This window comes from Pimephales promelas, chromosome 6, assembly GCF_988280905.1.
Source record: "Pimephales promelas chromosome 6, fPimPro1.hap1.1, whole genome shotgun sequence".
Lineage (NCBI taxonomy): Eukaryota > Metazoa > Chordata > Actinopteri > Cypriniformes > Leuciscidae > Pimephales > Pimephales promelas.
In genome coordinates this window covers 16804220-16817429 of record NC_142774.1, presented here as the reverse complement: position 1 = coordinate 16817429, position 13210 = coordinate 16804220, and the positions used below count along the sequence as shown (strand labels likewise).

Here is a 13210-nt window from a genome sequence, read left to right as displayed (position 1 = left end):
GAGTCCCTCTCTGTATAGTGTGTTACTTATGGTAGCCTTTGTTACTTTGGTCAAAGCTCTCTGCAGGTCATTCATCAGGTCCCTCCGTGTAGTTCTGCGATTTTTGCTCACCGATCTCATGATCATTTTGACCCGACGGGATGAGATCTTGCGTGGTGGAGATTATCAGTGGTCTTGTATGTCTTCCATTTTCTTACAATTGCTCCCACAGTTGATTTTTTTCACACCAAGCTGCTTGCCTATTGTAGATTCACTCTTCCCAGCCTGGTGCAGGTCTACAATTTTTTTCCTGGTGTCCTTCGACAGCTCTTTGGTCTTGGCCATGGTTGAGTTTGGAGTGTGACTGTTTGAGGCTGTGGACAGGTGTCTCTTATACAGATAACGGGTTCAAAAGGGTGCCAATAATATAGGTAACGAGTGGAGGACAGAAGAGCTTCTTAAAGAAGTTGTTACAGGTCTGTGAGAGCCAGAAATCTTGCTGGTTTGTGGGTGACCAAATACTTATTTTTAACCATAATTTACAAATAAATTCTTTAAAAATCCTACAATGTGATTTCCTGGATTTTTTTTTTCTCATTTTGTCTCTCATATATAGTGTACCTAAGATGAAAATTACAGACCTCTCTCATTATTCTAAGTAGGAGAACTTGCACAATCAGTGGCTGACTAAATACTTTTTGGCCCCATTGTGTGTTGTGAAAGTGTATTGCCGCATGGAAATGTTAAGGTGACGTAAACCTGAACTTGACAGCAATGACAGCATTGATCATGCTTATGCACTCAGGTAGTTTGGCGTGACTGGCCTGGAACGCTACAAAGTCACAAGTCGTAGTTTGAAGTTATGCTTTACGTGTTCAAAAACCTGCCAGGAACACATCTTTAGTTCCGCCATACTGAACAAATGATATGCCCAATTGACCTTTCGCTGGCCCCTCCCCCAAAACAGTCATTGTCCAATCACACATCATAGCAACCGTTATAATGTGAGCAGGTTGGTCAAACATTGACTTTAAGCAAAATGGTAAAGTGGTACGCCCACAGCGTTTGTAAATCGGACTCTAGGTACCCCAAGAGATTGTCTGGAGGAGTTGTTCTTTCCGTTTCCAAAGCCTGTACTATAATACACAACATAGTATTGGTACTGTATTATAATATACACATAAATAATATCAGCCGATATATATCGGTATCGGGCTTTTTTTAATCGGTATCGACATCGGCCCCCAAAAATCCATATCGGTTGGGCTCTACAGACAGATAACTTAGATAGATGACGTGACGCATGACGTTTGCACCGTGATGTCATAATACCTGGTCACATACGGCACGACATGAACAACTGTGGTTAAAAAGTATATAAATGTTTATTATTTTTAGACAATGAACGATCATTACGCTAGATAAGACCCCATTCCTCAGCTGTGATCATACAGAGCCTTTTGAAACTGCATTCATTTGGACTTCAACATGTTGAGTATGAACAACACGCATACACTGTAGATGGTTCTCTCATCTACACAGATGCATTACTTTTTGCAAATGATACATTATTATAAGGAAAATATTAAAACACGAGGGAAATCATTGTTGAGTCCATGACGATGGGAAAAATAGGCATAAACTTTACACATTTACCCAAATTATTATGCATGTTTAACCAAAGCTAATTTGGGTGGGTTTGTCCCATCCCCAATGGCCCTTCTCTTTCTTTTACGGCCCTGACGAGAACATCGATCTCCTTGGCTGTGAACCGATTCTGAACACAATTTTTTTTATATATATATATATAAGTAAGCTTGGAGCTGATTTTTGGGCAATTATAGTAATTTTGTTTAATTTATAATAATTAATTTTATCTTTAAAAAAGTGATCATTGAAACACTGCTAGGTCATTTGGGATGATGGGAAAAAGTCCTTTTGACCATGCATGAGTGTTTAGCCCCTTTCACACAGTGCATTGATCACATGGAAAATGCAGGGATATTTGCCAGAACGTCTTCTGTGTGAATGCAAATACGACCCGGGATTGATACCGGCATCGATGCCCGGTTGGGGACCTAGTAACATTGCCGGAATCAGTCCCGGAACACGCGCTGTATGAACAAAAGCCAGGACCAATGCCGTAAGGGGTGTGTCATAGTGATGACGCTCGTGCCATCGCGCGACTCTGTTGCTCTTAGAAGAAAGTTTGTGTTCGTCATCAACAAAGAAAGGACAAACAAATGTTTGCAAACTGGAACGAAGCATAGACTAGGAACTCCTCCTCACTATCCGCGCTGAAGCTGAGATCGTTCACCAGCTTTGTGGAACGTTATGCGCGTGTACATGTTTTCGACGCGTACGTTACACGTCTCATCCTGACGTCATAAGTCTTTCCGTGATCTTTCCGGGTTGTGTGTGAAGGCACTCACAGATCCTGGCAAATCACTGCAGTGTGAATGAACCGAAATCAAACAATCCCGGGACAAATGCCGGGTCACATTATCTGTGTATTTTCCGGAATCTCTGTGTGAAAGGGGCTTGTGAGTGGAATAATTTGAAATTAGACTAATTGAGCTTGCTTTGATGTACAGACCAACAGAAAAAATGTTATTAAATGAACTATGGCATGCATGAGGACACTGGATGAATCAACAGAGAATTTAGCCTCCAACTACTTGAAACCAACCCCTGTAAAACAAGCTGACAAGCTGAGTTTACTTGTTTTATTTGAGGAGGACAAATACGTTTGACTATTATGAAATGCATTTACTGCATTCAGTATGGCAATTAATGCTGTTGTTGTATTGAATACTACACTGCAGTGATGTGTAAGTGCTTAAACCGATTTGTATTCAAAAATTAACTTTGAAAAAAAAATTGAACATTTCTGAGACCTTTCTCAGAGGCCTCATATTATTGGATGATTCAGTATTTCCATTTGCATGCTTGTGTCGTCCTTGAGCAATTCATTATTTGTGCTTAACGGGTTGTGTGCTTTTCAGAACTGAATTGAATATACCTTTTGAAATTCCAATTCAGTTACTGTTTTTGCATTGTTTGATTTTGCATTGCTCAAACAAGATTCATAAGTGCAGTTCAGATTTTAATGTAAGGCAGTAAAATTAAAGTGAAATTCAAGGAAACAAAGAAAGTAAATACCTCTTTTTATAAGAAAAGTTACATTATTCAAAACAAATGCAATATGTTTGCTTGACAAACCTACGTTTTGAAGAAAGTATGTAAAGGGATAGTTCACCAAAAAAAAAAATGGCAAAAAAAAATCTGCCATTATTTACTCACTATCCTGTTGTTTTAAACCTGTATGTATTTCTTTCTTTTGTGAAAAAAAAAATAAAATAAATATATATATATATATATATATAATTTTTTTATTTATTTATTGGGAAATGTCTCTATCTTACCAACATTCTTTAAAATATCCAGGTCCAAGTATACAGGTTTGAAACACATGAGGTGAGCTCTTCCAAGCTTTTTAATGCTAGTGAATAGAGGATTATTTTTTTGAAGCCAAAAAAAGGGCATTCATCCCTGATAAAAAATAATGCATTCAGGTCCATGGGGTTAATAAAGGCCTTCTGTAGTGAAGCGATGCATTTGTGTTAGAAAAATATACATTTTCATAACTTTATCAACTAAAATAACGTCTCTGGTTACGTATGTAACCCTAGTTCCCTGAAGGGAACGAGACGCTGCGTGTAAACGCCGTGGGAACGCCTCTGCGTGACGAGTCATGAAGCACGTATGAAATCTGTCCAATGGCGAGACGGAACGTCATAGGCGGGGTGACGTATCGACCAGGAAACTATAAAGCATCCCCGAAACACAAGCGCAACAGCTTCTGATAGGACTGAAGCAAGCGCTCACGGGCATGCTGGGAGTATGGCATAGACACGCAGCGTCTCGTTCCCTTCAGGGAACTAGGGTTACATACGTAACCAGAGACGTTCCCATTCAGGGAACTTCGAGCTGCGTGTAAACGCCGTGGGAACGCTAATACCAACGCCGCCATGCGAGCAGGTGTCCGTTGTATGAAATCAGGCACATATTTAGACGAAAGCACCTGCGCCCCTGGAGCGGAGCTACCATACCCCTGGTTGAGTGAGCCCAGACAGCCAAAGGAGAAGGCTGACCGGCGGACTCATATGCAAATGAGATGGCCTCGACCACTCACTTAATCAACCTCTGCTCAGATGCGGGACAACCTTTCTTCGGAGGTCCAAAACAAACAGATAACTGTTCAGGCTTTCTCCACAGGGCAGCTCTGTGGACATAAGCATCTAGAGCCCTCAGAGGGCAGAGCAGATTAGTTTCTCTTGGTCTGACCTCACAATACCACGAAGAAAAAGAATTACCAATGGGTATCTCCCGTGAAAAGCTCCACTCAAAGGGACGTGGTAAGCAGATAGGCCACCACATACACCTTTAGTGTGGAGTGGGATAACCCTGTGGAGAAATGCTCCAAAGGAATTCCAGCACCGCCACACCGGGCAGTTAACTGGGTCCAACTGGTGTTCTCCCCACCAAGAGGTGAAACATTGCCACCTCAAGGCATATAATCTCCTCGTGGACGGAGCTCTGGATTGGAGGATGGTCTCCACGACCTCAGTCGAGAGACCCGAATCTATGAGCTGGGCCCCCTCAGAGGCCAAGCCACAACCTCCATAGATCTGGGCGGGGGTGAAGTATCGACCCGCATCCATACTCGGGCCGGCCAACGCGGGGCTACTAACAGTAGAAAGACCCCGACTCGGTGAACCCTCTCCAGAACTCCTGGGAGCAGAGCAATCGGGGGAAATGCGTACAGGGGTGACCTCGGCCACTCCTGTACCATCACATCCAACCCCAGAGGGGCTGGTGGATACAGAGAAACCACAGCCTGCAGTGTCTCAGTCCCTGGATTCAAATAGGCCTACCTCGGTATGACCGAAATGACTCCATAGGAGCTCCACCACCTCGGGGTGGAGTCTCCACTCCCCGGGCCTCGGCCCCTGCCTCGACAGGATGTCTGCTCCCCGATTTAAATATCCTGGGATATATAATCGCCAAAGAAGAAGCTTCCCCTGGGCCCACAGAAGGATCTGGCGCTAGCCTGAATAATGGACATGAGCGCAGACCCCCTTGATGGTCTATAAAAAGACCCCCGATGTGCTGTCTGACCGGACAAGAACATGGTGACCCCTCAGGTCTGGGAGAAAGTCCACAGACCCCGGGCTGAGCGACCACTCATGATCGCCCCCAGCCCGTGAGGGAGGCGTATATCGTTAGCTTCTTTGGAACAGTGAAGTAACGGCTGTAATACCCCAACTCTCTGTCGGGGGGAAGAACTCGTTCTATCGCCCCCTTCAGTAACAGAGCTTTCACCTCTTGTTCCATGACCAGAGCCTGCTCGGGGGATACCACTGTAGGCAAAATCCCCCGAAAACGAGGCGGACGTGACCTGAACTGGATCGCGTACCCGCGTTCGATAGTCTGCAGGACCCATCGAGATATATTTGGAAGACTTTCCCATTCTGCCAGAAATTCCACTAAGGGTACCAGTCTCTCGAGACTGGCCTCTGGAGTAATTATAGAGACAGAAACAGTGCCCTGTGACCGCGCACAGGCAGGGTTTAACGACTGTTCTGTATCGCTCCTCGGAGCAAACGAGCTTCCCTCGGGAAACCACTCGCTAGGACCGTCTGCGCCCACCCTCACAGGCAGGTTCAGCAGAACGGGTCCCTGCAGACCCCCCTGGTGGTTTATGTAAGAGACCACAGACATGTTGTCTGACCGGACAAGAACATGATGATCTCTGAGGTCTGGGAGAAAGTGTTTCAGAGCCTGAAACACCGCCATCATCTCTAGACAATTTATATGCCATCGGAGATGATGGTCTTGCCACAACCCGCGGGCCGAGCGACCACTCATGATCGCTCCCCAGCCCGTGAGAGAGGCATCCGTCGTCACCGATACCCGGCGACACGGGGCTCCCAGCGCAGGTCCCAGGGACAGGAACCAAGGTTCTTTCCACATAGCCAGGGCACGGAGACCACGTCGCGTGACCTTGATCTTGCGGAGCGGCTTTCCCCTCGGGGAGAACCCCTTGGTCCTGAGCCACCACTGTAGTGGTCTCATGTACAGCAGGCCGCACGGTAACACGTTGGATGCTGCTGCCATCAGACCCAGAATTCTCTGGAATTCCTTTACAGTGAGTGACTAGCCTAGCTTCACTTGCTTGACAGTCGAGATAATCGAGGCTATACAAGCCGGCGACAGACGTGCCTGCATCGTCGTCGAATCCCATACCACGCCTAGAAAAGTGGTCCGCTGAACTGGCGAAAGCACACTCTTCTTAGCGTTGAGTCTCAACCCCAACCTTCTGATGTGGGCGAGGACGGCATCTCGATGCCGAATCGCCTGATGCTCCGATTGAGCCAGAATCAACCAATCGTCGATGTAATTTAAAATGCGAATGCCCTGGAGACGCAGCGGGCCAAGGCCGCGTCCATGCATTTCGTGAAGGTTCGAGGAGATAACGCTAGGCCGAATGGAAGGACCCAATATTGGTACGCTTCGCCCCAAAAAGCGAACCTCAGGAACTTCCGATGTTGCGGAAGGATGGAGATATGGAAGTACGCGTCTTTTTTTTTTTTTTTTAGGTCTATCGTGACAAACCAGTCCTCGGACCTGATCTGTGACACGATCTGCTTGAGAGTCAGCATTTAGAACTTGAGCTTCCCTACTGACCGATTTAAGAGGCGCAGGTCTAAAATCGGACGCAGCCGCCCATCCTTCTTTGGAACAATGAAGTACCGGCTGTAATACCCCAGCTCTCTGTCGGGAGGAAGAACTCGTTCTATCGCCCCCTTCAGTAGCAGAGCTTTCACTTCTTGTTCCATAACCAGAGCCTGCTCGGGGGTCACCACTGTGGGCAAAACCCCCCGGAAACGAGGTGGACGCGACCTGAACTGGATCGCGTACCCGCGTTCGATAGTCTGCAGGACCCAACGAGATATATTTGGAAGACTTCCCCATTCTACCAGAAATTCTACTAAGGGTACCAGTCTCTCGAGACTGGCCTCTGGAGTAGTTTTTAAAAACAGAAACAGCGCCCTGTGACCGCGCACAGGCAGGGTTTAACGACCGTTCTGTATCGCTCCTCGGAGCAAACGAGCGTCCCTCGGGAAATCGCTCGCTGGGACCGTCTGCACCCCCCATTACAGGCAGGGTTGGCAGAACGAACCCCTGAGGGCACCGAGAGAGAGCGGGCGCCGGATTCAGCGGCAAACACCTCTGTCTCACGGTGGGGACCACCCTCAGTAGCCTGACACCAGTGGCGTCAGGACTTCTTCGACGAAGCCTTCCTGGCGACAATAACCGTCCTCAGATCGGTTCTACGGGAAGACCTCGCCTGAGAACGCCGCGTCTCAGCCCAGTTTTGCTGGGGAGGAGCCCGAGACGCGACGCTCTCTCGACGGGCGGGGCTGCTCTCGCACAGCAGCCCCCGAAGGATGAGTACGGAGGGGAGACATTTCTGGAGCGCCGCTGCCTGTTTTTTTCGGTCGACAGCGGCGCATCCAGGAGAAACGCTTTATCTTTCTCCTTCATATTAGCCAGATTTAGCCACAGATGCCTCTCCGTGGCCACCAGGGCTGCCATAGAGCGGCCGACTGATCTGGCCGTCTCCTTGGTGGCACGGAGAGAAATATCTGCCGCCTGACGCAGTATCTCATTAATCACGTCAGTGCCGACGACCCCTAGACCCAGCAATATTAGCATACATAGAGGTCTGGTGTGTCAAAATTCTAGCTGACACTGGTTTGTTCCACGATCTACACACCTCGGTGTGTAGATCGGGGAAGAAGGGCAAACACCGGCATGGAGGTAGTGAGTGTGATATTAAAAATCTCTCATCCATTTTACTCTCTCGACTCTTGTTTCTCAACTGGCCATTCAATGGTTAATTTTTCCACAGCCCGAGTCAAAAACCTCCATTTTTTTTTTTTTTCCTTTTTATTTATTTATTTTTTTACTACATTCGCGGGAGACTGGGATGGCAAACGAGCTTCCCTCGCTCTCCACTGAGTCCATAGACTCTGCATCCACACTTTCAACATCCAGCTCCTCAGAACTGGATAATTGAAGTGATGGCGCCTCAGCCCGGGCAGGAAAACCGCAACGCGGACCCCCGCAGCGAGAACTGAGGCACTGGATCTACCAGGTAAGGGCAGAGAAAGGGCGGGGCCCGTCTCAATCCCCGCTGATAGATCCATCTGCGATCCCCACGACGCAAGCCTTCGCTGTGCCTCGGCAGCAGCGGGACCCGAGCCGCGGGGAGCGCGCACCGAACCACTCTACTCGAAGAGTGCCCGGCGGGAGCGAAGTGTCTTCATGGGCAGACACTCGCAGTGCTCACAGCCGGCCCCCTCGAGAGCCGACTGAGCATGCTGCACTCCCAAACAAACAACACACAGATCGTGTGTATCCCCACCCGTGATGAAGCGAGGGCAGGGATGAACACACTTTCTGAAATTCTGCTGTTGTTTGCTCGCCATATCAATATATATAAATATACAATATTAGACAGACAGACAAAATTCATACATAGAGCGCTTGTGAAGACTCAGAAGCTGTTGCGCTTGTGTTTCGGGGATGCTTTATAGTTTCCTGGTCGATACGTCACCCCGCCTATGACGTTCCGTCTCGCCATTGGACAGATTTCATACGTGCTTCATGACTCGTCACGCAGAGGCGTTCCCACGGCGTTTACACGCAGCTCGAAGTTCCCTGAATGGGAACTAGCATCCAGCAGACGGCCTAAGCAAGTCGATTTTTGCCAAAAGAGCAATAGTTGACATGATGTATGACATAAGGTCAAGGGAAGGGTTTTTCTTTCAACATAAATTGATGCGTACAGCCGTCTGTCGGAAACTAGTTATTTTAGTTGATAAGATTTTATAAGTTAAATCTTTATCAACTAAAATAACTAGCTACTATATAACTATATTAAAATTATTATTTGATATTTTGTGAGATATTTTTCTAACAAAAACACATCGTTTTATTTCAAAAGGCCTTTATTAACCCCCAGAGCCATGTGAAGTACTTTTATGGAGGATGGGTGCACTTTTTTGGCCAAAATGATATACTCCGCTCACTGCCATTATAAAGCTTGGAAGATCCAGGATATTTTTGAATGAAATATCTATTCGTCAGAAAGAAGGATGGCTTGAGGGTGAGTAAATCATGGGGTAATTTTCATTTTTGGGTGAACTATCCCTTTTCTTTTCTGAATTTGCTCTCAAATGTGCTGCTTTAGGACTGATTTTGTAATCTGTTTGCTTTCAGTGCAGTTCATGTACCTGGATTTGGCCTCTTTGACATCTGTGCGGCAGTTTGTCCAGAGATATAAATCCACAGGTTTGCCACTACACGTCCTTGTCAATAATGGTATGTAAATTCATTAATTCCTCTTGCCTTAGGCAATTTTTCCCCTTAAAATACATCATTAGTCCACAGCTGGCCTGTATTATTTGTTGTTATTTTCATATTTGCAGTGTCTAACATTTTTAAATGTTTATATTTATATTTTCATGTTTATTTATTTAATGATTTAAAGATTTCTTATTAACAATAAACAATTTTACAGCATTTATTACATTAGCTTAATATTCATTTTTATATTGTTTAGATAGATTTCACATTGTATGTATTAAAATTAATGTATAATGAACAGACATGAAATTGTAATACAAGTTCATGATACCTAATGCATTAACTATTTATCATTTATAGCTTGTCTCCTATAAACGGTCTTACAATCTCTTGCATACTCCAAAGCTCGCTCTGTTGGACATGTCTAGTCTTTGTCCTGAGGGCCTTAGGGGTTGTTTGTTTTAACTGAATGACTTTTATTTAGAAGTTTGCCCGAGGGAATGTCCCAAAATGACAGGAACAGTCACACAGTGTCCTCTCCCTAACAGAGAGAATTAATAATTCACGCTCCCCTTTTATCTGTTTGTTCTCTATGGTGTACACCCCTCCCATCTGATGCCAGCTGATGGATCAATGTATTTGTGCCACCCCATTGAGGGTCTAATGATGCCGAAAGGTCAACGCTTGACCCCTCTAGTGCTCTGGCTGCACAGGACACTGCATGTGTCTGAGGAAGAGTTGAGGGACATTGATTCTCTCTTCAGAGAACATGGATTGAAAAAAAAAATAGGATTCCTTAGGTTCAACTTTCCAGTGTGAGTGTAATTAAAAACATACTGTTTAATGTTCATTTAATATGCTGAGGACATTTTTGTAATCCTGATTATTGTTTTCTCCTGCGAACTGAGCTGTAATTCTATTAAGAGCAAAATAATGATGAAACATGTTTTCAAGAGCAGAGGCTTATTTCCGCATGAATGCTGGTGCTCAGTCTCGGCCAGGGTTTTAAACCAGATTACATCCATTTAATATTGGGATTCACCAACTTTAATTATCTTGTGGTCGCTCTTTATAAAGACATAGAAGTGCATTTTTGTAGAAGGGTATGTTTATGTGTGAATGTGACGCATGATGATCTTCACATCTTTTCATTTTCTTTTCAGCGAGAACATGAATTAAGCTGAAAAATCACATTAAGACCTTTAATGGAGGAAATGGTTATTCGCTTGTTCAGTTTCATATGAAGACATCTCTGATATCATTCTCTGTGTGTGTTAAAAGCCATTCAAAAAGATGTGAATCAATAAATGTCTCGGTTACGTATGTAACCCTCGTTCCCTGAGTAGGGAACAGAGACGTTATGTCGGATGACAGCGAAATCCTATCGACTTTGAGTATTAAAAAATTAGTCAATGGCTTAGAAATGCCATGGGTCTGTGGAATTTGCATGCCGCAACTCCGCCCCACCTCGTGATTATAAAGGAGGATGCCAGCAACATGCAGATATTTATCTTCGAGGAGCCAAGACTGAGCTCAAGCGATCTACCGCGGTACACGGAAGTGGCAGGAAGACGTAACGTCTCTGTTCCATACTGAGGGAACAAGGGTTACATATGTAACCAAGACGTTCCCTTTTGTTATCACGTTACGTCAGATGACGACGAATGGGGTTACCAGTCTAATCACGCCACCTTCACAGCTGTCACCCAGTACACATATGACCAGCCGCAGGTGGAATATTTCAACCCCAGGGGTGGCAAGGTGGCTTCCCAAGGGAAAGACGCATGCTGCTCAGAGAGGCTTACAGTGGAAATATACATGTGGGGTTTACCCAGGTGGGGACCATGCACACGGATGCACCTAGTCAACGCACAGGCAATAGACAATGGCGTCGACGTCAGCAGTGCTGGAGGAACTCGGGGCTTAAGGGAAGCTCACCTGAGAAAAATATTGCTGTGAAGTGGAATGGCGAGCAAATGAAGACACCTGAGCGGGTCCATTACTAGCTGGTTGAAGCGAGTACATGAGAGGACACAGGCTCCACTCAGAGATTATAGAATCTGGCGAATGTGCTGGGTGTTGCTGGTGGCGGAATTGTCTGATCGGACTAGTACGTGTTGACCCTTGAGCAGCGCCCGAAAGGGGTGCAGAGAAAGGCGTACTGCCAGCAACTCAAAGCAATTGACATGCTATAAGCGCTGAAGTCCTGTCCAGAAGCCCGCGGAAGCATGTCCATTGCACATGGCGTTCCAACCTGTGGTTGAGGCATCTGTTGAGACAGCAATGTGCTGGGAAGCTCATTCCAGCTACACTCCAGCCCGTAGAAAACTGAGGTTCGACCACGGGTAGAAGGTCTGACGGCAGGTTGGAGTAACTGTTACTCAGAGGGTATTCACTATTGTATTGTGAGAAACTTATAGTGACAGTTACAGGGGTTGGACAATGAAACTGAAACACTGGCCAATGTTGGAGGTTTCACATCTATATGCCTGGCGGCCAATCTTCAGAGTGAAGCACGGGTGGATCAGTGATGGTTTGAGCTCCAATATCATGACAATCCTGATTGTATTTGATGGACACGACACTGCCGAGGACTACCAAACCCTTCTGGAGGATCATGATGCTCAAACCGTGTATCAGCATGATCATGCACCAACACACACAGCAAGACTTGTGACAGAAGGGTTTGATGAAGATGAAAGTGACGTTGAACATCTCCCATGGTCTGCACAGTCACCAGATCTGAAAATTATTGAGGTGTTTTGGAGGAGCGAGTCCACCAGCATCATATAGTGACCTGGACACTGTTCTGAAAGAGGAACGGCTCATAATCCCTCTGGTCACTGTGAAGGACTTCTATCTGTCAATTGGTGCTGTATTTGGATGCAAAATGAGGCCCTCACCATTCTAACAAATTATTGTGTTGTAAAACCAGGTGTTTCAGTTTCATTGTCCAACCCCTGTATATATTATTTGTTTCAGGAGTTATGAAATGAAGAAAATGAGTCGATATCTATAATATGAATTATGAGCGTCAGCTGGTCCATTCAGAAAACAAACTCTGTATTTCCACAAAACAAAAGCTGCTTTAGCTCAAAAATGTGCAGACTTGGAGAAATATTGATAGATTCTCATAGACTCACATTATACAGTATTTCTATAGTCAGGAATAATATTTATTGAATTTATACTAAAAAGCGTCTATGTAATCATTATGAGCGCTTCTTACTGAGATGTGCTGTGTTTTCAATTCATACCAATAGTCTGAGGTTGCTCTCTGCTCAGAATATTCCATATATGCTACACACGATGAAGAGCCATGACCATGTGACATTCCAGGTACTGCCTGGCATAAAAACAGCTAACAGAGATTGCTGTAACATGCACATAAAGATGTTTTGAAGACAATAAACATGATTGCAATGATATTTGAGTTACCTTTGTTTTTCAAGCCATGCCAGGTATTTTCATAATAATAGATTATATTTATAATGTAATGCTAATCAATATAGATTTTTTCATTGTGCACAATACAATAAATAATATATTTTCTGTCTGATTTATTTATTTTTTTAATCTGAAGCCAAATTAGATCACAGAAGATTATTTAAAACACTCAGCTTATGTTATAAAGTAAGTTTGGAGCACAAACATGGTTTCAAAATAAAGTAATTTGACATGAGTTTTAGACTTTCAGATTTTAAATATAAAATGGTCACACGTATGGCTTTAGCTGCAGTGCATTTCTAGATTGCTACAGGGCCAACTTCAATTATATTTTCATGAAGATGTT

The 13210-nt window shown here is 44.9% G+C and overlaps 1 protein-coding gene across 2 annotated transcripts in view; it reads left to right on the top strand.

Annotated features, from left to right (window-relative positions):
* Positions 1-13210, top strand: part of dhrsx (dehydrogenase/reductase X-linked) — an 84652-nt gene that overhangs the window by 47913 nt on the left and 23529 nt on the right. For both annotated transcript variants that reach the window (XM_039649571.2, XM_039649572.2), the window contains one exon: positions 9331-9432. In XM_039649571.2, the coding sequence (XP_039505505.1) occupies positions 9331-9432 (102 nt within the window). The remainder of the gene's footprint in view (positions 1-9330; positions 9433-13210) is intronic.